Raw genomic sequence first — 26881 nt, 5'->3', positions numbered from 1 at the left:
GCAAGGGTGGGGGTATGTGATAGCATGCAGGTAGGGTGGGGGATGAAGTAGTTAAAGATTTAACTTACCAGAGTCCATTCCTCCAGCTACTCCTGCGAGGCCCTCAGGATGCAATATATCCAAGACCTGCTCCTCCCATGTTGTTAGTTGTGGGGGAGGAAGTGGGGGTCCGCCACCAGTCCTCTGAACCGCAATGTGGTGTCTTGAGACCACGGAATGCATCTTCCCCCGTAGGTCGTTCCACCTCTTCCTGATGTCATCCCGTGTTCTTGGGTGCTGTCCCACTGCGTTGACCCTGTCTGCGATTCTGCACCATAGCTCCATCTTCCTAGCTATGGTGGTGTGTTGCACCTGTGATCCGAATAGCTGTGGCTCTACCTGGATGATTTCCTCCACCATGACCCTGACCTCCTCCTCAGAAAACCTGGGGTGTCTTTGCGGTGCCATGGGGTGGTGTGGGTGATGTGTGAGGTGGTGTGTGTTGTGATGTGTGGGGTGATGTTTAAGAGTGTGTGGTGTTTTGTGCGTGGATGTGTATGTGTGATGGTGATGTGTGCCTCTGTATGCTGGTGTTGTCTTTGCTTTGCTGTCTCTCTGGCCTTCTTTGGATTTTTGGGTAGTAAGGGTTTGTGGGTAATGTGGGTGTGTGTTTTATATTGTATTGGGTGTGTGGGAGTGGTGTGTGTATGTGTATCAGGTGTGTGTATTTGGAATTGTCCAATGTGGCTGTGTTTTGTAAAAGTCTGTGTATTTTGAGCGCGGCGGTGTGTACCGCCAATGGTTTACCGTGGTTGAAAGACCACTGCGTGGATTTGTGGGTCATGATATTGTGGGCGTATTCCTGTTGGCGTGACGGTGGAGGTTTTGTTATCGACAGTTTATCACTGACCTTTGGTGTGGCGGACTTGTGTGGGTGTCTAGATTTTGGCGGTTTCTGAGCAGTGGGTCGTAATAGCTGCAGCGGTATTCCGCAGCGGTTTGTTGGCAGTCTTCTGCACGGCGGTAAGCGGCTTTTAGCGCCAATGTTGTAATGAGGGCCTAAATTTTACTAGTGGGTCTGCAGCACTGCTTGCTCTACCCACAGAAGTAGTCTTTCAAAGCTGCCTCAGGCGTGCCAGTGTGCGCAGTTTACTGCCACGGGGACCAGGCATCTAAATTTACTTGCCAGGCCTGGAACTCCCCTTTAATACATGTAAGTCACCCCTAAGATAGGCCCTAGCTAGCCCTGTGGGCAGGGTGCCATGTACGTAAGAAGCGGGACATGTGCCTGTCCTGGTAGTTTCAAACAGCCTGTTTGGTTTCTCACTGCTGTGAGTGCTGTCTTACTCATAGGAGTGCATTGGAAATGCCCTGCCATACATCTAAGGGGTATTGTCTGATCTGTGAGGGGTAGTGTAGGCATGTTTGGTATGGTTGTAATGGTAGCGAGAACTGCTGCTTACTGGTGTAGGTAGATGTTTTATTACCATTAGAGAAATGCCACTTCTAGAAAGTGAGCATTTCTCTGTGCTTATGAGTCTGGTGTTTTGCAGCTTGACTCTAATCCACGTCTGGGGCAGAGTGACAGCTTGGATTTGTGAATACTTTTCAGACAACCTGTACACAGGGAGGCTGTAGATGTCACAGAGATGCTTCTACATATTGAATGGTCTTCCCGGGCTGAGAGAAGGGGAGGTGAGGCACTCCTGCATTTGTAAAGGTTGTGCCTTGGCTTCACACAAAGGGTTCGTTTACACCCAAATGATGTCTGGAGCCTGTGTTGGAGGAGAACCTCTACTCCCCCCTCTTTATAAGTATTGTGCAAAACTGGGTATAAGTACAGGGGATTTTCCCCATGTTTAGAGATACCTTGAAACAAGAAGAGTTATTTTTGGGACACAGAATGCTGATGGAGGTTCTCACCAGAAATTGCCTTGGACTGTTGCTGTTGTGCTGACCTGTGACCTGCTGGGTCACTAGGAGGAACTGCCACTGACTGCAAACCCCTTGTGCTGGCCTGCTTGTTGGGCCCTACCGCCCTGTGCTTCAAGTTATGTCCCCAGGGGTTGGGTGAGGTGGCCCTGCCCCCCTGCAACTACTTGCTTATAGCACAAGGACAATGCTATGTTTGAATGGTCCTGTAATAGATATAAAGTGCCCATCGGTATCACTTGATATTACCTTACACTCCCTATCCCTTGCAGGAGGGGTCCCACAAAAGGGGAATATATATGTATCACCTTCTTGTCACACTGGCTGACCACATAGCTACCTTCCTAATTGTGTCTATTACTTCTTCTATGTGTTCTGACACACAGTTAGTCCTGATAAAAACCTTGATGTCCCATCCAGGATCGAAACGTAGTCAGCAGGGGCCACAAACAGACTGATGCTTTTTTCTCCTAAATTAGATTTAGGTCCAGACAGAATATGCTGTTGTTTTAGTGAGATGGTTTTTGGACGTCAATAAAACACACATTTTCATTTGTCAATCACTGTTCACTTCCTTTTCTCTTGTGGTTTATTTTCTTTCACATGGGAAACCCTTTACTGCTTTCTAGAACTTATCAAACGATTTTCAGATATTGTTCTGTAAATTTAATTATTTAATCACATTAATTAAATGTCTCTGAATAAGAAATTTGTATTTGTTGATCATATAATAAGACTAAGCTTTCTTTGCACATAGTGATTTCGCTAAAAGTCTGAAATAAATTGTGAGACACATTGTTGCATGAAATAATTATATAAGCATATTCTCATAGACTTATGGGCTACTCTTGCCCTTAGAATATAAATTCATCTGCACACCTGGCACTATCCATCTATCGAACTGTGACTTATGTATAACACTGCTGAGTATTCAACACCACAATTCCCATTTACACCCAAGTCAGCAAAACCATGTCCTGGGCAAAGACACTATGGGGGTCATTCTGACCCTGGCGGTAATTACCGCCATGGCGGAGGTCGGCGGTAGCACCGCCAACAGGCTGGCGGTGCACCGCTGGGCATTCTGACCGCGGCGGTTCAGCCGCGGCCAGAAACGGAAAGTCGGCGGTGTCCCGCCGACTTTCCGCTGCCCTTGAGAATCCTCCATGGCGGCGGAGCGCACTCCGCCGCCATGGGGATTCTGACACCCCCTACCGCCATCCAGTTCCTGGCGGTTCTCCCGCCGGGAACAGGATGGCGGTAGGGGGTGCCGCGGGGCCCCTGGGGGCCCCTGCAGTGCCCATGCCAATGGCATGGGCACTGCAGGGGCCCCCGTAAGAGGGCCCCAAAAAGAATTTCAGTGTCTGCCTAGCAGACACTGAAATTCGCGACGGGTGCAACTGCACCCGTCGCACCTTCCCACACCGCCGGCTCAACTCTGAGCCGGCGTCCTCGTGGGAAGGGTGTTTCCCGCTGGGCTGGCGGGCGGACTTTCGGCGGTCGCCCGCCAGCCCAGTGGGAAAGCCAGAATGACCGCCGCGGTCTTTTGACCGCGGAGCGGTCTTTCGGCGGGAACCGCGTGGCGGGCGGCGACCGCCGTCCGCCGCGGTCAGAATCACCCCCAATGCCTCATGTTCTCAAGAGTGCCTCATGCCACTAGCATGACAAACCTTCACCACATACCGCTAGACACAATGATAGAAATATACACTGGTAATCTTCATTACTCTGAGTTCTGCTTTTCTTGTCCACTTCCTTGGCAATGAGAAAGTTCTACCCCTCAGAAGGTCACCTGTAAGCACCTGTTTAAAATAAATTTAAACTCTTTCCATTTGCAGACGGAGTAAGAGGACATACCTTCCACTTTACTTTCCATTTCATCAGGCAATAGTAAACAATCCATGCCTACTCACCCAGGGAGAAGGGAGAGGGTAGGAAAAGGGTAAGGAAGAGAAAGACACAGCATTATGAAGATTACCTTTAAGTAATCCAACCAATACCAGTTTGTCCCTCCTCCTCGCTCCTTTACTAACCAAAGAAGATATAATAGGAGATGGAACAGCCCTTGATTATAGATGCTAATGTAGTTTACAAAATGCTCATACGCCTAAAAGGTTCATGGTGCTTGTGACCCCCTCCCCCTCACACACCACAATGTGTTTCCTGGATTTTTTTGCTGGTGTGTGGACCCTGAACCGTGGGGAAAAAAGTTCAGCATCCAGTATATGTACTCTGACCCTTAAACACAAGCAGATTGGCTAATCCCTAAATACCTTATCTGCTAGAGACTCTTTCTAGCTGCAGATTCCTTATATTAGAACAGTCCCAGGCATCAGATTGGATCCGGAAACTCTTGAGCAGTACCTCTGCATGCTGGTAGGTGGTGTTGATTTGCTCCTTGTCATCAGCGCCGGATGTGATGTGCGTGGTGCTTATATAGGCACCTCCCCAGCATAATGACATCAGTTTCTTTACAGGAGTTTTTCCACACCAGAAGCACAGATCCACGTCAGAAGGCTGATTGGCTAGTGTTCACAAACTAAGGGTCTGCGGGGACCATTTTAGGTAGGAAGACCCACTCGCAGTAACTGGGCAGCTGGGAAGGCTGATAAGGAATCTGCGGCTAGATGGCCTCTACCAGATAAGACGTTACAGAAGGTAAGTAACTTGATCTTCTGATAGAGATCTCTAGCTGGTGATTCCTTACTTTAGAACTGATACCAAAGCAAAGAATAGTTACCAAAGCAATACCTCCCAGAAGTTGAGTCTGGAAACTGGTTCATTAGTACAAGACGGGCCATTGCTCAAATACGCATCCATGCTAAGACATGCCCAACCAAACACACTAAAGGCACTGATTTGCGAGGGAATCAACACAAACCAGGGGGGAGTCTCAGCTCTATTGCTAAAGAGAATCGCTTTTGCCATAAAGCATCTGCAGGCAGAGGAGCTATGGCAAAAGTCTTTTCCCCATAAAAATTTCAAGCAACTTCTAAACAAACAAATTAAGATGCTCTCCTGGAGTAAGAACAAAGATAAGTTCAGAAATCAATCTCACTCTTGGATGACACTTAACACATATAAGGCTCCAACAGCACAGCCTTATATGGCAGAAATATTAGAAACGTCACTAAAAATAAAGGTGCTACATGCCAGACTCGGACTACTACCTGCATTGGAGGCCGAACCAAAATGGCTTAGACCCACAAACAACAGACGATGCAGACTTTACTTACATCACCGGGAAGACTTCATACACATCCTTTGTATTTGCCCCTCTCTGCTACCCTGGAGAAAGCTGTATCTGAAAAACATTTTCAACAACAATGGTATGAGAGCATGCAGGCAGGCTATCCTGTTTAGTCTGAAAGGATTGACTCCGCAACACATGGCCTGTTTTGCAAAATTTATTTTAAAAACAGAACATTCCTTACACCAGGCCACAAAGAAACAAGATGAGAAAACAAGCCTTCAACTGGCATAAGACATGATCACCAGCAGCCCGAGGCTTATGAGTAATGGCTGCAGCATTCACACCAACGGCACTCTGCATACTCCACCTGTGGACGGAACTATTTATATTTTATCAGTTACAACAACAAAAAAAGAAAATCACTTTCTGATGTTTTTCACCTAGACGCCCTTCGAGAAATGTCTAATTTAACAGTGAGTAACTCAGTGTTGTCCAGTAAGTACGACTATAAATCACAAGACGATCAATACGTGAACAGGGCTTAACTGGACTAAAAAACACAAAGAAAGTAAGAATGTATTAATTGTTTTATGGTGTTTTTAACGTCTCCTCTTGTACGGGTGCAATGATTTTAAGTAATTACGCAATAAAGCATAAACATCACTGGTTCAGACCAAAAAGTGGGGGACTAAACAGGCAAAGTGCCTGTCAGTACAGACCTGACTGTCAAGGCAGTAGCGTTTGATGAACCTATGCAATGATGCCCACCGAGCATCCTGACAGATGTCCACAATGGGGGCTCCGCAAACTAACACAGTTGTCACAACTTAGGCTCTGATAGAATGAGCTCTTAAGCCCTCAGGGGGGTGCTTCTTAGCTAATGGGTAGCAAATCTTAATGCAGAAGACAGTCCATCTGGAGAAGGTCCGTTTCTGCATTGTTTTCCTCTTCTTCTCTCCAGTAAACCCAATAGAGAGCTGGTCATGCACCACTTTGGTGTGATCGATGTAGAAAGACAACACTCTTTTTGGGTCCCACTAATGGAGTCTCTCCTCCTCCTTAGAGGGGTGAGGCTGAGCAAAGAAGGTAAGCAGCCTCTTGCTTTTGCCACCTTTTGCAACAAAGAGGCATGGGTGCGGAGAACCAGTTTGGGAAGAAGTTTGTGTACGGAGGATTAAAAGAGAATGCTTGCAGCTCGTTGACCCTTCTGGTCGATGTGATAGCCACCAGAAGAATATCTTGGTCATGAGTGGTGTGAGGGGCACTATGCATAGGTTTAATGTGTGAACACAATAATAAAGTTAAAATCAGGTTAAGGTCCCATTAGGACATAACAAAAGGTTTGAGGAGAAACAGGTGTTGAAGACATTTCAAAAAGCGTGTCACAATAGGAGACTTGAACAGGGAGGATTGCTCCAGTAGATGAAAAAAAGCAGAAATGGCTGACAGATACCACTTATCCATTCCCAGAGAATGGGCTAATGATAACACAAACACCAACACTTCAGAAGAGGGTGCAGAAAGAGATTCAACTTGTTTTGCAGTGCACCAACCACAAACTTGTCCCAATGGCAATTGTATATGGTTTTTGTGGAGGGACGCCTAGCTGCCAAGATGTCCTACAAATCAAAAAACTCTCCTTGAAACCAAGATGTCCTCACAGTCTCTGGGAAGGAGTTCGAAGACTCTTCACTGCTGCAGTTCAATCTCCATGTTGCTACGACAGGAGATTCTCCCAAAGGGGCAGCCTGATCAGAGGACAGAAGCTTATGTTCAGGAGTTTGAGATACCATACTCTTTGTGCTTAATCCAGAACCACAAGGATGACTTGGGCCCAGTCCATTCTGATCTTCTTCAGAACATGGGGCAGGAATGATATCAGTGGGAAGGCATACAGGAGTCCTGAGCCCCACACAAGAGCCACCTTGAAAACTCGAACGCACAGAAGTGCTGACATTGCACGCTCTTAGCGTGGCAAATGGATCTAACCAAGGTTCTCCCCAGTTGTGGAAGAAATCTTGCACCACCTTCGGATGTTTACACCAATTGTGATCCGCAAGTCATCGGCGGCTGAGTTTGTTAGCCCTGGCGTTCAAAGACCCTTCAAGGTGTTGCACAACCAGGATAATGTCCTGATGTTCCAGCCATGTACTAAGGCTCAGATTCTACACACCATTTGTTGCAGTACCACATGGTGTCTGTGATGTCCATGAACTCCTGAACCAGTCTTCGCTTGAAGGAGGGTCACCAGTGCTATGTGAACCACCCTCAACTCCAACAAGTTGATGTGAAGCCGATATTCCGTCACAGAGTCCTCTGATCACTCAGATGGCACCCCAGCACACAAGTAATGCATTTGTCATTCAGGGTGGAGAAGAAGAGGGGTCTTCTGCTGACCCAAGTGCGGTTTGATAGCCACCAGTGCAGTGCTATTGCAGTGTCCTCTGATAACTGGACCAGGTTGTAGAGATTCCCGTAATGTCACATCCACTGGAACTTCAGGTCCTACTGTAGAGACTGCATATGCCAACCAGCATGCTTTACCAGCAGGATTCAGGCACCAAGAGACCCAGCATCCTCAGAGTCAGTCTCACAAAAATCCAAGATAGAGGCTGAAACATTGGTATAATAGCCTGATGATCTTGATGCACTGCTCCAGATGATAGGCATGGAATTGCACTGTTTCCAGAATGGCTCAGATGAAAGGGAGTATTTGAGAGGGAGTCAGGTGTGACTTAGGCACATTGATAGTTAACCCCAGCAAATGCAAGAGGTCTGCCGTAGTCTGGAGGTGTGTGATAACTACAACAGACAGTGGTCAGGGTAAGAGAAGACTGGAACCCCTGTTGAAGGCCTTTAAAACTATGATTTCTGGACAGTCAATTATCATTGCTTGCTGTCTGGTGAGTGACAAGCCTTCCAAGGCATTGCTATGGCCCGCTTGGCAAGCACATGGCCTAAGTTGAGAAACCTGATTGGTCTGGTTGTTTGCACATCGGCGGGGAAGAGTCCCACCAAGCAGTTCAGTATTTCTTGGTGTACAAACTTGCCCTACACCTTTGAAAGAATCAAATCTATTTGTGCCAAGTAGTTTGTGCTCACAGGGTAGGTCCAAATCATATATAAAAAGTCAGCCCCTGGTGACCAACATCAAGAACAGGTATCAGTAGATTTTGGGTACATCCTAACTATCCTTACTGTGGTCACATAGGCCTGGTGCAATTGTGTGAATTTAATTTAAAACGTAGAGTACCGTAGCATACTGCATGCTCATGTCCCACTCCCGGTCAGTAAGCTCCCTCCCCAGGGCATGCTCCCAAAGAATTTTACCTGGCCCAGATTGGCATAGAATATCATTGAGATTGTGACATATAATTGAGTAATGGCCTTTTGTTCTATCCCGTGGCTAGGAATGGCTTGAAGGATGTCACACGTAGGCAGCTCAATCTGGCCCTCTCCATATATGATCCGGACGACAGTCCTGAGGCCCCGTATGCAAGGACGTGACCCTAGCCCATTTCCCATTTATCAGGCAGGATGTCATTGGGTTATAGAGTGCCATTAGAGAACAGGTGTCCCACTGTTAGTATCCCGACCTAGGCCCACACCCCGTGATTATGGTAACTCAACTGCACAGGGAATCTTGGATGAAGCCGGAGGGGATCTCTGGGGCATACAATTTCAGCAGTCCCAAACACTTTCTTAACCATACCCAGCACTGTCTAACCACCTGTACAGCTTATAGGCATTTCTGTAGGCAGAGGCATCTTGCTACAGCAACTGCTTCATATACATATATATATATACAGGGAGTGCAGAATTATTAGGCAAATGAGTATTTTGACCACATCATCCTCTTTATGCATGTTGTCTTACTCCAAGCTGTATAGGCTCGAAAGCCTACTACCAATTAAGCATATTAGGTGATGTGCATCTCTGTAATGAGAAGGGGTGTGGTCTAATGACATCAACACCCTATATCAGGTGTGCATAATTATTAGGCAACTTCCGTTCCTTTGGCAAAATGGGTCAAAAGAAGGACTTGACAGGCTCAGAAAAGTGAAAAATAGTGAGATATCTTGCAGAGGGATGCAGCACTCTTAAAATTGCAAAGCTTCTGAAGTGTGATCATCGAACAATCAAGCGTTTCATTCAAAATAGTCAACAGGGTCGCAAGAAGCGTGTGGAAAAACCAAGGCGCAAAATAACTGCCCATGAACTGAGAAAAGTCAAGCGTGCAGCTGCCACGATGCCACTTGCCACCAGTTTGGCCATATTTCAGAGCTGCAACATCACTGGAGTGCCCAAAAGCACAAGGTGTGCAATACTCAGAGACATGGCCAAGGTAAGAAAGGCTGAAAGACGACCACCACTGAACAAGACACACAAGCTCAAACGTCAAGACTGGGCCAAGAAATATCTCAAGACTGATTTTTCTAAGGTTTTATGGACTGATGAAATGAGAGTGAGTCTTGATGGGCCAGATGGATGGGCCCGTGGCTGGACTGGTAAAGGGCAGAGAGCTCCAGTCCGACTCAGACGCCAGCAAGGTGGAGGTGGAGTACTGGTTTGGGCTGGTATCATCAAAGATGAGCTTGTGGGGCCTTTTCGGGTTGAGGATGGAGTCAAGCTCAACTCCCAGTCCTACTGCCAGTTCCTGGAAGACACCTTCTTCAAGCAGTGGTACAGGAAGAAGCCTGCATCCTTCAAGAAAAACATGATTTTCATTCAGGGCAATGTTCCATCACAAGCGTCCAAGTACTCCACAGCGTGGCTGGCAAGAAAGGGTATAAAAGAAGGAAATCTAATGACATGGCCTCCTTGTTCACCTGATCTGAACCCCATTGAGAACCTGTGGTCCATCATCAAATGTGAGATTTACAAGGAGGGAAAACAGTACACCTCTCTGAACAGTGTCTGGGAGGCTGTGGTTGCTGCTGCACGCAATGTTGATGGTGAACAGATCAAAACACTGACAGAATCCATGGATGGCAGGCTTTTGAGTGTCCTTGCAAAGAAAGGTGGCTATATTGGTCACTGATTTGTTTTTGTTTTGTTTTTGAATGTCAGAAATGTATATTTGTGAATGTTGAGATGTTATATTGGTTTCACTGGTAATAATAAATAATTGAAATGGATATATATTTGTTTTTTGTTAAGTTGCCTAATAATTATGCACAGTAATAGTCACCTGCACACACAGATATCCCCCTAACATAGCTAAAACTAAAAACAAACTAAAAACTACTTCCAAAAATATTCAGCTTTGATATTAATGAGTTTTTTGGGTTCATTGAGAACATGGTTGTTGTTTAATAATAAAATTAATCCTCAAAAATACAACTTGCCTAATAATTCTGCACTCCCTGTATATATATATATATATATATACGTATATATATATATATATATATATATATATATATATATATATATATATTTTAAACAAAAGCGTCCTCTCTGTGAAAGCGCACTCCCACCAGGTTGATTTAGGAAAATCGAAATTCAGCAACTCACAGCGAATTCCTTTCAGTCTTTTCAAAATTCAGGCCTATATCGAAATTCCTAAATTAACCTGGTGGGAGTGCGCTTTCACAGAGAGGACGCTTTTGTTTAAAATATATATATATATATATATATATATATATATATATATATATATATATATATATATATATATATATATATATATATATAGGGTCCATCACTCTCACAAATTCCATCTGAATTATATCCCATCCTGGGGCCAACTATCTTGTGTGCCATTGAAGTTGCACCACCAAATAGTACTATTTGTAATTACGAGCACCCAGACGCCCTTTCCAGCAGTCCTTGGAGCTTCCAGAGTTCTACTCTTCTCCTGCCTCCGCCTCAAATCAGCTGTCATCGGAGAGTCTCAAACTCTGTATAAAATCCACTGTGCAGCAGCAACGGGAGAGGGGCAAACCCGAGGGAGCAACAGCATCTTGGGGGCATGGGGAGGGCACACCAAAAGACAAGAGAGCCTCTACTTGCTGCTAGAATCCAGCCCAGGTTCTCACTGAACAGACGGACTTCATCACACTAGATATGCAGCCTAGATATCAAAATCTGTCAGCTTCTCATAACATTTCAACAGTACTTATCAATAGCCAGTCTAGTCTAGGCATGGCTTGCAGAAGTAGAGACAAGACTTACTCCAGTTTGCTTTCAGGCTAGACACATGGCCAACAACGTTAACAGCATCATCACTTCAGAGAGCACACCTCAGGATCCCACAAATATGGAATAGTATCATCTGCATGCATCAATAGAATATGTGTGACATGCTGTAACTGGATGACCCACTCGGACCCCCGTCAATGAAGGAGAACAGCTAAAGTCTATATTACCAGAAAGAAGAGCATCCCTGCCTAGTGCAGCATCCAATAGACAACTGTTGCAAGATTGTGTGACCTGTGCATATCTTTGTTAATAGATGGGTGTATAAAAATGAAATCCACAAAGGATCAAATGGTCTGAAGTATTGCAAATAAGTTTGGTCACCAGAGAGTATTGAATGGTTTTTGAAATCTGTCGAAAGAATTACCAGGTTTGCGGCAACCACATGGAATGTAACATGGAACAGGTGCTGTAAATTAAGGAAGATGTTACGACCCGGAATAAACCTACATTGGTCCTTATGTAATAAGGCAGCGTTAAGCATTGTATTATATTGGCATGAAACTTGCAAAGGGCTTTCCCTGTCATGTTGATGAGTGATAATGGGTAATTGGAGCATACATTGGTGGGTGCCTTTCTGCCAGTGTTTAGTGTCACCAGACTGTTAATGACTCTCCTGTGATGAGTTGTGTCTTGCTTCCAGACAGTGGACAAATGGCTTGGGTGTTGGAGGAGCTGTTCCTTCCCTAACAGGATGGTCATCTGGATTGTGCCCAGGAACTTAATTAAACATCAAAAGTGTTTATTCAGTCACAAACAGATGTTACTCACATAGGTCTGGCTTCTAATTGTCTTGATAGCCAACTGGACACCAATTCCAGTGCGAGAGGGGCTGCCTGCAGAACCGGTTTAGAGTGAACACAACGGAAGGCTAGCCCATTATACTAGCCACAACTCTGGATGGGCCCAGGGACCTCTGCAGAAAGAACGAAAGATACTACCATGTTAGTGTTGAGTTAAGAAGGGCACAGTGGGATAGCTTATAGTAAAGCACACAGGAAGTGCTGGAAAAGTGGATAGGGATACCCCTGTGAATGTTTTGGTTAGGTAAAGACCAGGAGTTTCACCCACCCACAAGTTGGCATTGTGCATAAAAGTGGTACCCTCAGTAATCTCCTCAAAACACCTATGAACATGCAGAAGAGAAAAGAAGGACTGCTTTTGCTGTTGAACCTGTGGATAGAGACACCAAGGGCTGCACCTGCTCCCACTTGTACCCATGCCTAAGAGGTGGACTCCACGGGTTAGTAGGCTGACCACCTGCTAAGCCTCAGGGACACAAAAGCTGCAAGAAGCCCTCCTGCCTTGAACCCTGCTGTTGGTGTCCCCAGGAGGGGGTACTGACTCCCAAATGGGTTCGCTAAGGTCCTGGGGTCCGTGGATAAGTGTCAAAGTGTACACCTCCTGCCTAACCCTAAGAGCTGGGACTTAGAAACTTTTCAATGATTTTTGCCTGGCGAATCGACAGAAGATTGGGATTGAATCTGCCAACTCAATCCGATGAAAGTGCGTTGCTATTGGGCCAAAGATTTAGATTGCTCCGGCTGGGAGCTTTTCCACAGCATCAAATCCATTTTAATGAACATCACTGAGAAGATTTCAGCCTCATGGAGCTCTATTTGGCCACAGCTTGCAGCCATGCCCCTCAGAAGGAATCCAGAAAGTGACTAAGGGCCTGATTTAGAACTCAGCGGACAGGTTACTCTGTCACAATGGTGACAGATATCCCATCCACCGGAACCTAAATCCCATAGGATAGAATGGGATTTAGATTTCAGTGAATGGGATATCCGTCAATGTTGTGATGGAGTAACCCTTTGCTGCATTCTAAATCAAGCCCTAAGTCTGAAGGTGTAAATCTTCACCGGGTGAAGGCATCAAGAGTATCCAGATGACGGTGGACCATCCTTTGGCATAAATTTTTAATTTCTCCCACTCTGAGCTTTCCAGCCATAAATCAACAGCTTCACCGAAACTTTGTCCGAAGGTTATTTGGCCTTGTGGAACCTTTCCAAGCCACAGCCTGCTGCCTTAGCCCACTGAGGATGTTTCATTTCCATTTCTGAGATTGTCAAAAGGTCAAATCCTGATTTGTGTGAACTTGGTTTCTGTATCCGAGCAGTATTCCTTTGCGTGGGCTGTAACTCTTGCCTAAGTACCGGTCAAGTGCAACCACGGTTGGCACTTAACATTGTTTTGGCAATATTTTGACTTAAAACTTTAAAAAAGCATATGTCCGGTTTCCTATGTCTGATTTTTTGTCATGTTGATGTCTGTTTGCTCAGTAAATGTTACTCTATTTTCATAAATTGGAGTGTGATTTCTAATGTTTTGTGCTGTCTACTTTATAACGGCTTTGGTAGTGATAACTGGTGTAAACATTGCTCCCAAGTTAAGCCTATCTGCTCTGTTCTACAACTACCAAGGGTTGAGCTCAGGTTTAAATTATTGAGACCTAACTGGACCACTGACATTATTACGTGGTGAGAACTTACATCCTCTCCAACTATTAATCCAGTTTCTCACAGTGCTGAATTATTTATAATGTGAGTATCGGCAGATGGCAAGAAGGAATGCTGTCAGATTCAGGAACTTTGAATAGTCAGCCCCATATCTGTTACAGCCTAGAACAAGGCTTGTTTAACCAGACATGCCTTGAGGTCTTTTCTAAAAGAAACTAAATCAGACTTAGAGTGCACATAAGGAGATAGATTGTTCCACTCTACCGGAACATGGGTAGAAAATCTCCAACCACAAAATTTGACCATTTTAAATCTCTATATTTTCAACCGGCTGGCAGTAGAAGGTCGAAGAGTCTTTGAAGAAATGTATTTTCTTAGTCTCTTTGTAACAAAAGTAGGAACAAGATGATGGATGGCCATAAATTCTAAGCAGCAGGTTTTAAACTGTATTTGTTGCTTAATAGGCAGCCAAGACGGAGGAGACACTGCAACCTTCATCTTTTTAGCAGTGTTTTAGACATCCTCATCCAGTGGCTACATGGCATTGGAATCCAAGGGCACACACTACATGGATCTGCTCCTTCATTTCTGGAAGGACACAGTCAGTCAGCCTAGCATCGCACACCTCAAATGCCTGCAGCCTCATCTGCAGAGTTCGTAAAGGGCCCTCCCTGACTCTGACCCGTTTCAACGCATACATGATCCCTCTAGCCAGCATCACCAGCCCCCACAATATCAACGTCCTTTCCTACACCCTCGAACTGCAACTCACCCTCCCCGACAAAATACCCAATACCCAAATCAAGTTCAATGCCTGCCTGACTGAAATTGGCCACTGGAAGACCAACTGTCTGAAGCTCAACACCAGAAATACAGAAATATTGATCTTCGGGAAGTGCAGTTCACAGTGGGACTCCACTGGTGACAAAAACAGGTAGGCCCGACACCCACCTCCACCCAACTATGTAGGGATTGGGCTTCCAAGAAAAGCATTGTTTCTCTTCCTCCCTATGGTGAACAGAAGGCCCAACAGGCTGCATACTGATACCTCGAAGAAGGAACAGCAAGGCTCATATTGATACAATTTTGATAAAAGTGTAAGAATTTCATAGGATTTCAAGACAATTGAACTAATGATCTAATTTAGAGTTTGGCAGGTAGGTTACTTCTCCACAAATGTGTCGGCATACCCTGTCCACCAAATTGATGGTCTGCCTTCTCTACTTACAGTTGGATGGACTGTCATGTTTCTACCAGCAGAGTCCCCACTGGCTTGCACCAAGCAGGAAAAGCCTGGTGCTCCCAAACTGTAAAAAATAGAAATGACCACACTACCTGGGAGAAACCTGGCAGGGTGTCCAGGCCATTACACTCCTGGTTTAGGAGTTTGTAAAAAAATATTTCTGAGTATCCATGTGAAATATGGCGACTGTTCAACAAACTTTCCTAGCCTTCAGAGGAGCTGCCAGACAGGTGCAGCACTCTTTACATATGACAGTCCACGTGGGCAGCTGAGTACATTCCTTCACTGCTCTTGTGGAAAGAAGTACAGCGTACCCTGGTCTAAATGATGCCCTAAGCTATTAGAACACCATTCAACAAATGAGTTCCTATGGTGGTTGCAAGAAGGTAATGTTGGAGACCTATGTGAGTTCTGAATTGAAATTGCTATCTCAGGTGCAACCCCAGTTTACATAAAGGCCTCACAGAAGCTAAACTGTTAGATGTAGACATCTGCACATGTAAGAATGGCTACTGAAGAGGAGACTGAGACAGGAATATATACCATTCCTTACATACCTACATGCTACTGAGAAGAGAAAAACAGTTCTTCTTGGCCTGCTGAGACAACCACTATTACATAAGTTCTGTCCCACATGTTTCTCAAGAGTAATCTGTGAAGAAAGGGGAAAGGAAGAGAGGCAAATGGCTTTTTTCGGGCCCATGCAGACATCAAGGCATCTACCCAGAGTGCCCGAGGATCCCTCCTCTTGTAAAAGAAACGGGCAGTTTGGAATTGTAACAGCCTACAAAAAGGGCAACTTCCAGGTGTGTGGGACTTTGGAAGTCTGAACCTGAGACATATCTGCCAAAAATGATTCCTTCTCAGGCAGAATTGTGAGTACTGTAGTAAGAGTCTGCTCAGTGTGTCCACTCTCTACAGAGATGGAACAAAATGCCAGGGAACTTGAGGTTCAACCATTACCAGTGATTCAGGATTCCAATTAGCAAGAACAGGCAAATGAGGGATCTAATATGTAACCTTGCCCCAGGACCACAAACATCACTGCAGCATGCAGCCATGTCTCCTTGAACCTGAAGACAAAGACACACTGGAACAGATGTTATCCTTAGAAGGAAGGGGAGGCAATTCTGTAGCTTTGGGATCCAATGAGTAGGGAGGAAAACCTTTCCAGTGGATGTGTTGAACCGTGCTCCAACGAACTTGAGCTGAGGAGTTGGCTGTAGACGTTATTTGTATTTGTTTAATGTCCAGCCATGGGCTTGCCAGAGCATGCAGACATGACCAGAGTGTCTTGTTTCATCTGGTGATGAGATGAGAAATTAATGAAATAGTTGTCCATGTATGGGTGGATTTGTATGCCTTCTTTTGTAGGATTCCAACCAGCGGGGCAAGCACCTTTGTAAACACATGTGGAGCTGACACCAAGCCAAATGGAAGGATCTGAATTTGAAAGTGTTTGGAATTTCGGAAAGCATTGATGACCTTATAGGGTTGAAAATGAAATTATGCATCTTGGAGATCTAGTGATGACAGATCCCCAAGAGATATGGCAGGAATTATGTCCTTAAGAGTGAGCATCCTGAAATTAATAGCCTCTATGAAGGTAGTCAAATCATTTAGATTTATCACAGGACGGAAGTCTCCCAAAGATTTAGGCACTTGAAAAATAATGGAGTATACACCTTTTCCTTCCAAGGATGGTGGAACTCTGATAATGGCTCCTTTCTGCAACAGTTTCTCTGTTCCCAGAGAAATTGCCTCCTAATTCCAAAGCCCTTTTGACTATGGAGTTGTCTTGAAGATGTCTAAAGGGAAAGTCCTGGGCAAACTACATTGAATGACTCTTTTAGATTTTATCTAGCACCAACTAGTTTAATACATCCTTCAGCTGGTGTTGAGGGAATAATTCCCAGGATAGTGATTAGTGATTATCTGAGTTTAACTGTTAGGTACTTACCTCTTCCTCCACCTTTTCCACTGGAAAAGCATATAGAAAGGTACCTAGTAGAGGGGTGCTTGACGCCTAGTGGCTGTAAGGATTTGCTGGTGTTCTATTCTCCTTCACCTGTTTAACCAGTTCTTTAAGACAAGGTCCAAAGACGTGTTGGCAGAGAAAAGGTAATCACAAGTGAAGAGATTTTTGACCCTGGTTCCCCTTCCAATGTCCAAGTCATGAATTTCCTTATAGCAGCCACTTCTGAAACTGCACCGATGAAGAAACTTTGAATGTATCAAAAGCAATATCTGAAATCAGTTACAGCTGCTTCTATAAAATGCCACGGAGATTGTAACTATAATTTCCTTCCTCCAAAGCCACCATCAGGTACTGAAAAACCTTGGATAAGGATTGAGACAAATAAGTAGCACTGGTCTGTGCTTGTATGGAGAGGATTGTAGCCTCATGTTCTCTCTGAAGGAAAAACTCCAGTTTCTTATTGATAGAATCAGCAGAAGCCAAATCTTCTGAAACAATACAAGAGAGACCAGCCAGACATGGCAAAAGAGAGTCTATTATGAGAGAATCCGGAGAGCTGTTTCAAAATCTTCCAATGAATACAATTTTGCCCAGTCCATAGCAACAGAGGCTATTCAGGCCCTGTTATATATTGCAACATGATCTTTTTTATATCTGGGTGACAAGGAAGAGATGTTGAGGTTGGTGGGTGGTAACAAGCGAAAACAGTATAGTCAAATGTGTTGCCCAAAGACAGAGGCCAAATCAGGAAATCTCATATTTTCACTAAAATGAACCATCACCTCCCCCATTATTTCCTATTTAATGCACCTCATTCATGTATCAGACGTATTCTGAGTGGTCAGTTGTGCAACATGTACGGAGGTAAAAAATCAAATACTGTCGGTTCAGCTAAGTTACCTGTCAGGTTTGGTTGGCAGGCTTTGTGTCTGATAATGCCAGAGGTGTGCAGTGTCTTGGACGTTGACATGTTTAAGCCTCAGGAGCTCTGCAGAACTTTTATGTGAGTTGGGAATGGGTGCAAAGTTTTGTCAAACTTGGTGATTCTGTTGTGAACTAGGGCTGTAAGTTTTTCCATTGTGAAAACTGACCACATTTTTGCCCCACCACAGGCGTCTGAGGTGGCTTCCACAGTTGGGCAATGCACAGCCGAGCAGTTGAAAGGAAGAGAGAGAATTGGTGTAGATGTGGGTTACAGTCTTTGGTCTCCAGGGCTTCCTAGCAGAATAAGTAGCGGGTTGCAAGGCAGTGTGGTGCCTCTGATGTCGCTTATCATTTAAGGGACGGTCTTCCATAAAGGCTGGACACTGGGGCATGACCATCAAATGTGCAAGAAAGTACCCCTGTCGCCATAGCCTTTCCAGCACACAGTAGAGCCACCAAGGCCCATATTTATACTCTTTTAGCGCTGCATTTGCGTCATTTTTTGTCACGTCAAAAAGCGGCGCAAATGCGGCGCTAAAAAAGTATAAATATGGGCCCAAATGTCTTATGCAAGCGTACTGGGGTAAAGTACCAACGAGTCAATAACTTGTAAGTATTCTCTTTATAAGGCACGCATATAGACAATTTGGCAGCCCTCGCCCAAATAACTTACCATGTGTCTTCTGATATCTCCGTACCCAGGTCCTTTCCCATTGGTCCAGTTATGCATGTTTTTTAGGAGGAGTGAGCCCCAGAATGCTGTTAGAACCAGAAAATGCCCTTCGGTCTGACATTATTAGTGAACAAGGATTCAATTTGTTGCTCTCCCCTCTGAAGTGCCCTCCTTGCCTGGTCACTCCCCGTCCAATGCAGAGCTTGTGTGAGACTATGAGTATCCTGCTTAATTAGGGCAAAGTGCTTGATTATCTCCTTGAACGTAAGTCTTCCCCATTATAGAATTCCCAAAAACATGGTGACCGGCCTGCGTTCCACAAGTGTAACCCCAGGTCCAACAGTCCTGGTGGGGAATCTGGACTCTAAATTAAAGTGGGAGGGAAATGGATAGGACAGGAATGCCTGTGTGCCAATATATGGTGCCATTAGGACAGTAGTGTGGATGTTAAAGGTAGAAAGGGTAGGAAGCAGGGCCAGTCCCCTCTGGCAGCCACAGTATGTCTTTAAGTGGCATGGTTGAAAACTCTTGTTTGGCCTGTACCCATGGCTTACTCTCAGGGTGACAGCTCCAATCAAGGAAGGGGCAGAGCTGGGCTGCTAGTAGGTATGTGGATATATCAGTAAACCTAGGCCCCCTTCATGAACAGACTTTGGCAAGGCCACTTGCGACCCCAAGGGTGTTTGCATCCCCCAGACCAAAACTAAGCATTCTTCGACAGAATAGTTGTTGAGTTGTGTGTGGGAGATTCAGGGGGAGGGTCTTTAAAATATACAATTGGTGAGGCAATTTCCCCCATCTGTAAAGTTCCTTAAATAAGGTTGTGGTCAATGATGGGATATTGCAGTCAAATAGTGCCCAAGAATGGTTAGGCAAGTCAAACTCCAGATATCGGATGGTAGATTCTACCCAGGTACAATCGGCTTTGCACATGGGACCGCGAAGTTGGCCTTGTGGGTCTGCCACCACAACACCTTAGGATTTGGAGTAGTTGATTTGGAAGCCAGATACTAGGACATAGCAGTACAGTTCCGCCTGGAGTGCCAGCAGGGTGATATCAGGGTCGGTGACAAGGCAGAGGATGTCATCCGCGAATAGAGATAACTCCTGATCTCTGTCCCCCACTCGCATGCCATGGATATTAGGATTATTCTGGATTTTGGAAACAAGGGGTTCCAGGGTCAGGGCAAATGAAGTACAAATAGCAGCCCTGCCTTTTCCCTCTGAATAATAGCATTTCCAGGGTATATTCTCCATTGACTTTAAGTTTGGTGGTAGGATGTTTGTAGTTGGCTATAACGAACACCTTCACTTTGGGGCCAGGGTGAGTTTTATCCAGCACCTTTGACAGGTATGGCCAGTTGGGCCTGTCAAATGCCTTCTCTACCTCAAGGGACAGAAGGGCCATGGGTTGTCTCTAATGTTCTACCACCTCCATAAGCACTACTGCCAATCTTGTGTTATAATTGACCTCCTTGGGTTTGATAAAGTCTAATTATATTAAGGCATTAAGGCATATTAAGTGTGGCCAAACATGGTGTAATCTACCGACTAATATGGAGGTGAATATTTTAACATTATAATTTAAGAGTGGAATGCGCTGATAGCAAGGGCAGCACCTCAGACTTTTGTCGGCCTTCAAGGGGAAAACCAGATGGGAGCCTCTCATGGAATCTGTCACCACTGACTCTAGGAAATGGTTGAAGACCTTTATTAGGGGCTCAAGTAGCAAAGAGGTGTAAGTCTTGAAGAAGGAAGTGGAAAACCTGTTGCGCCCGATGCTTTTCTAGAAGGCAGGCCAATAATGGTTGCCCGGACTTCATTGTGGGAGATCTCTTCCTCCATGCGATGCAAATCTGCTTCTATGTCGGGGGCATAAAGCCTTGGAAATACTCATCTGGAAAACGCTCGTCCAAGGCTTGCACCTGAAAAAGGCAGAGCAGTATTATTTGAATACGGAAAGAATCTCTGCTGTGTCGACTCACTGACCCTCGTCTAGCACCCCTTGCTGCCATATTCCTCCTGGTGTTCGCTGCCTGCAGTAGTCCTCTGCAGCTGGCACTGAGGATTAGAGAGCCGCTCTCCTTACCGGCGAAGGAGGCGGGGCGCATCCACAGTCCATCCAATCCACCCAGGGGACAGTCAGGTCATAATTAGGCGCACTTCTCCTTTCTTCTCGGCTGTTTCGCTTCCACCAGATGGCACCTCACAGCGTCCAGGCCTCTCCTCAGCGGTAACAGACCTCAGGCTCTCCTATGGGTGCGGCCAGTCGGCCCAGTCAGACAAGACTCAGGAGTACGCACCCTTGGCTCTCATAAGGCGCGGCCCGTCCTTTAGGGCGAGGGGGCACCCCCCCCCACCTTTTGTCCCTCATGAAGAGTGTCTGTCAGGCTGAACAAAGGTCAGCCTGACAGACACTTCAGTTTCAGCTCAGACAGCCAGGAGTGAGACATGCACGATTTGTGCAGACTCCTGGCTGCCTGAGCTGAACTTTGCTGGGCTGAGGAAGTCACAGCTCCTATGGGCGTGACCTCCTCGGCTCAGCAAAGGTGCCTCGAGGCCCTCCCCTGGGTGACGAGGGAAGCGTCACCCATTGACTTTGATCTGGGCGCTTCAGGTGTAAGCCCTGAAGCGTCCAGGGCGAGTGTCAATCAGTGACATTTTGTTACAGAGTGGGGTGGGGTCAGTGAGAAGTGGGGTCAGTGAGACTCACTGACCCCACCCCACTCTGTTTCGAAGTTAGGACTGCTGCCAGGGAAGGCAGCAGTCCCAACTCTCCTGAGACCTCGAGGCTGAAGGTAAGTGAGTGTGTGTGATGTTTTCAAATGAATGTTTGGTGCGTGCGTGCATGTTTGAATGTTATGAGTGTTGTTAATGTGCGTGCATGCGTGCGTGTGTGTGTGAAAGAATGAGTGTGTGTGATCTTTTAAAATGAATGTTTGGTGCGTGCATGTTTGAATGTTATGAGTGTTGTTAATGGATGTGCATGCGTGGGTGTCTGTGTGTGAAAGAATGAGTGTGTATGTGTGTGTGTGTGCTTCCCGCCCGCCCCCCTCCCTCCTAAAGCTGCCGGCTGCCACTGGCTCTCATGCTCTTTCCGTCATTTCTAGCCAGAAGCAGTCTTCCGCTGGCTGTGCTGGGAAACGGACGGCAGCCCACATAACACATAAATTACCCTCATTATGTATAGAGGAGTGGCTGCACAGCATTAACTCTATTTACTTTAAGACAATTAATACGAAAAAAGGAAATCAGTACAGCAGTACCCAAATCAGAAATCCATCAAGATCAGGAAACGGCAACAGGAGTCTGCCTCTCTCAAAGACAGAATAAAATAGCAGGTGTAGTATAGGTCTGATGTCTTAGGATGTGTTAGGAGCAGGAAAAGAAAAGTAACAAAGCGGTAATATTTATCACAGCTATATGTCACATGATGACCTTCACATTTGTTCTTGATTTTCTTATACGTACAGCTTACAGTATCAATACTCATGGCAGAAGGTGGCCTCCCTACACTCAACTCTAAATAGGTCCTAGCTTACTATGTCCCCATCTCAGCTTCTAGACGGTCACTATCACCTGATCTGCAGGCATTCTGGAGCCAAAGAAAATTTCTCTTAGAAACTAATACACCTTATAATGCATCCACTTCTATAGCCACATAAACTTTCACTTAGAAACTTATACACCTTATAATGCATCCATTATTCAAACGTCATCATCCTCAGAATCATCAAACTGCCAAGACACCTTTTCCACCTAAAGTCAACACTGGATGAAAAATGACATACACCCTAACTAACCCATACAAATGGCACAATTCTTGACCTCATCTCTATTCTCACGAAGATACTCACCTGCCACTACCTAACGATGCTTTTATAGTCTGAGCATTGCATAACCCTTACATAGCACTTGGCATTCAAGCACCATGACCAACAAAATCTTACCAAATTAAAGTTCAGGTCCTTTCACTAATGTGCCATGCAACTGGGCAGACGTTTGCACCTTCATTTTAAATACATGTCTACCATTTCACTCCTCAAACCTGCCTCTACCCTCCTTCTGTCCTTGAGAGACAACCAACCCTGCTGTACCTCCAACTCTACACCATCCATCCTCCTACTACCATTCTCTTCTCAGCCTCGACATCTTCCTGCACAATTAAATCACTGACAACATCTCATTTTTTGTTTTTAACAACCCTGAGTTCCTTATATGACCTTTCCCCTCACTACTGACATGAATGTGAATGTTGCTGCTTCTTTGCTGACCCTGAAGGTGGGAAACTCCAGTACTCAGCACACCTACTCACCTATATTATTTCTTGAATTCGTTGTTTATTAACCTTGACTTGATTCAGGAGTCTTTCTAAATTTATGTGATCTTTTGTAGTGTATCTCTTTAAAAGTAAATGTAAAACAGCATCCTTTTTCAAGGCATACGAAATTTATGTCATAAATGATGTCCATAGAGAGGAACAGGGTAGGGCAGTGAGGAGGTGCTTTTTTAAAGGGCATGGTCTTATAACAGTAAAACCCGCTGCAAACTCACTTAGTGTCATGGGATACTTAGTAGGACTCCATGAAGAGGTTACTTTAAAAAGCGTTCAGTTCTTAAATCTACTTATTGTGTTCTCGCCATACAGCTGGATTATCTAGTGAAGAAGAATATCCATACAAGGGGAAGAAAGGGCATTGCAAAAGAAGAAAAATCCTTCCGGTCGCCTGGATCCATGATTTTGCAATGGTTGAGAAAGATGAAACAAGTGAGTATCAAGGAGGGCATGTAGAGTTATATTAGGGCATGTAATCCAAGGAAATTGCTATTCAAACCTGAACCACTGTGAGACCCATGGCCTCCTCAGTCATCTTAGCGATTAGCCAAGACTAACTTAACCAACCCACCAGAAGAAAGGGGAAACAGGAAAGCAAAACGAGCAAAGTAAGGAGTGAAACTCTGAGCCCTCCTTCGGCAAAGCGTAGGTACCAGTAGCTTACTGTATAGGGAAAAATAAGACCAAAAGGGTATTTAAAAATATTAGGATAAGTCTATACTAGTGTTTAAATAACAAGTAAATGTGTAACTCCTTCTGCTTTGGTCTAAATGGAAACAATGACTGAAATGAGCCTCTGAAGGTCCCCAGGAGCACTCTTTAAGGAGAATGTAGAGGGAAGGAGAAGGAAGAGGAGAAGCAACAACTGATCACCGAGGAAAAAAGGAGAACTGAGGGAATGACAAAAAAAACAAAGTTGCTCAACTTAGGAAGGACTGGTGAAAACTTAGTTGAAGTTAAAGAACCAACCAACTTGCAATTTTGCAACGAAGTTTCACTGATAATGCTGCTTGTAAATAAATAAACTGTCTAGAAGTGAAATAGAGTAATAGGAAGTACTTAACAACAGACTGACATGAGAAGCAAATAAAGCATTGAACTCTTCACAAACCAAGATGATCACCACCAAGAGAAAATAGAAATAGTTTGGGAAAAGTCCTTCAATCTCCTTAAAGATATCTGCTGTGTGTTTAAGGCAGCTTCCTTCCAGAATTTTTCAAGATATGGGGAACACACTTCCAACCACCACCAGGCTGGAAACGACACCAGTCCCACACCCCAGTATGGGCCAACCCTTCGAGAACATCAGGTAAAGCTTCCAGCATCGGGTAGTGCAATCTTGAGGGAGAGATCTCATTACCTCCCGTCCCTCCCTCGCCTTCCTTAATGACCAATGAGGCCCCTTTGCCTCACCTAGACCCCTCCCCTCTCTTTTTAAAAGGACACCCCACCCTTCTTTGTCTACTCACCATTTTAGACTTACCTTTCTCTCCTCCTTGGCGCTGCTGAGGGAGTCGTCGTCTTTTTCCTCGGTGCTGGTCGCGGTGCCTCTGGTGCCGTTTTCCCTCGCTGGGCGACGGCAATGTTGAGGTGTGCATGGCTGCCTCGTTGTTGTTCCCTGCAGCGTCGTCTGACGTGGTCGGCCGGCCCAGCTGTGACTGGGGCTGTGCTTCTGGATAGAAGTATTGCGGAGCACGTCGAACGCCCAGCAGCATGATTTCTACCTTTCTGTGCGGTAAGGCGGGCGTATGGGCCTGCATTTTTTATATTTTTCATGGGTTTTCCTGATTGGGGGGCCTGTTACGGATTAATTTTTGATTGATGGTCTGAGAGGGCGTTTTAACCCTTTTTAAACTCAGAAAGATTGAGTTGGGCATTTCTTATGTTCCATCATGTTGGGGCAGAAGGGTGCAAAACGAAGAAGGGTTATTTCTTCCTCTTCCTCTTCTGAGGAAGGGGGGGTTCCTGTGCCACTGCAGTCTACTAGAGTGGCCAGAGGTGATGTGGCTGGTGCTGCTTCTCTTATGTCTCGTGAGGAGGTTCAAGATATCATTGAGGTGGCAGTTTCAAGAGTTCTCTAGGCTGGGGCTGTCCGGTCGAGTCATCAATCTGCTGCTCCCACCTCCATGGAGGCTGCTGGTTCATCTTCATCAAAGGAGGATGGTCCTTCTACTTCTTCTGGGGGCAATATGTGTCTCGTGAGGAGATGTGGAGCATTCTGGCTCACATACGGGACAATATGGGTTTTCCTGCTTTTCAGCCAGCAGGAGATGATTCTGCCTTATTTCCTCAATATGTTACTCCTTCTCGGTTTGCTATGCCTTTCCTGGGGCCTGTAAAGGACATGGTTTTCCGGGAATGGAAGAAGGTTGACAAAGCCCAGGTTCCGCGTTTTCTCCGGAAATTGTATTTGCTGGAAGGAGAGGATGCTCTGCCTCCTTCTGTGCATTTAGATTCCATGCTGGCTACTTTGATTGGTAAAACAGCTGTCAATCCTGAAGACTGTACTCTTTCTGATGCCACCAACCGGAAGGTAGACTCTGGTATGAAGAGGGTTTTTTCTGCTGCAAATTTGACTCTTCCTGCTGGTATTTTGTCAGCTTATTCTGCGCAGTCCTTGGTTCAGGTTTTTGACAGACTTGCTGTGGCTGTGCAGGATGGGTCGGAATGTTCTGAATTACTGTCTGTTATGGAACAACAGGCCCGTTTATTAGCTGATTTTTCTTTGGATATTATCCTTTCTTCAGCTATGGCTTCTGTGGCAGTCTTTGGAGCACGCAGGTCTCTCTGGTTGTGGCAATGGAAGGCTGATCTTGGGGAGAAGGCGGCTCTCCTGAAACTTCCTTTTGAGGGTCAGACTTTCTTTGGATATTATCCTCTCTTCAGCTATGGCTTCTGTGGCAGTCTTTGGAGCACGCAGGTCTCTCTGGTTGTGGCAATGGAAGGCTGATCTTGGGGAGAAGGCGGCTCTCCTGAAACTTCCTTTTGAGGGTCAGACTCTGTTTGGTGATCAAATGCCTGCAGTGATTTCTAAAGCCTTTAAGGACCGCAAGCATGCATTGCCTTATAAGGGAAGTTCCGCATCAGGCAAGGGGTGGAAGTCGCACTCCAGGTCCTCGCCCAAGTTTGTTCCTCTGTCCTCTTCTTCCAGGAAGTGTAGGATTCAGCCTAGGTTTTCTCCTCAGAGGTCAGTTCCCTCGGCGAAGGGGGCTCTAAAGAAGGGTTACTGACAATCAAGGTTTTGGAGAGTGGCCAGTGGGAGGAAGACTGAGGCATTTTCTGTCCGAATGGAGAAAGGATGTCACTGATCAGTTGGTCCTCAACATTGTAGAGAATGGATACTCCATAGAGTTCAATCTTGTTCCTCCAGACACGGATTCGTCCGACTCCTTTACCTGTGGAAGAAGGCAGGCGAGGGGCTTTGGTGGAAGGAGTCCAAACTTTGCTGTTCAAAGGAGCCATTTGCAGGGTGCCGGTGGAGCAATGGGGAAAGGGGGCTTATTCTGTTCTGTTCCTTGTTCCAAAACTGGCAGGGGTTTTCGTCCTGTCTTAAATCTCAAATGGGTGAATTCTTGGATCAAGACTGTGCACTTCTGGATGTTGACCATTCAGGATATTCTTTCTCTGAATTTTCCAGGGGATTTTTTGGGGTCTCTGGATCTTCAAGGTGCATACCACCACATGCCTGTCGCAGTTTCTTCTCAGAGGTTTCTACGCTTTGCAATAGGCCCGGACCATTTTCAGTTTTGTGTTCTTCCCTTTGGCTTGAAGTCCACTCCCAGGGTGTTCGCGAAACTGCTGGCTCCTCTTGCGGCGCTTCTGCATGTGGAAGGGGTGTTTGCGCATCCTTACCTGGATGATTTGTTGATCTAGGCTCCAGACGCAAATCTCATGAGGTTTCATGTGGAAAGGGTCTTGGGGGTCCTCCAGGGTCACGGTTTCTTAATTAATTGGGGGAAA

At 45.5% G+C, this 26881-nt stretch overlaps 1 protein-coding gene across 1 annotated transcript in view; it reads left to right on the top strand.

Annotated features, from left to right (window-relative positions):
- Positions 1–26881, top strand: part of LOC138259744 (cathepsin W-like) — a 233480-nt gene that overhangs the window by 125168 nt on the left and 81431 nt on the right. Inside the window, exon 7 of the mRNA XM_069207635.1 lies at positions 23234–23353. Coding sequence (XP_069063736.1) covers positions 23234–23353 — 120 coding nt within the window. The remainder of the gene's footprint in view (positions 1–23233; positions 23354–26881) is intronic.

This window comes from Pleurodeles waltl, chromosome 9 (genome assembly GCF_031143425.1).
Source record: "Pleurodeles waltl isolate 20211129_DDA chromosome 9, aPleWal1.hap1.20221129, whole genome shotgun sequence".
Lineage (NCBI taxonomy): Eukaryota > Metazoa > Chordata > Amphibia > Caudata > Salamandridae > Pleurodeles > Pleurodeles waltl.
This window is presented reverse-complemented; position numbering and strand designations above follow the sequence as displayed.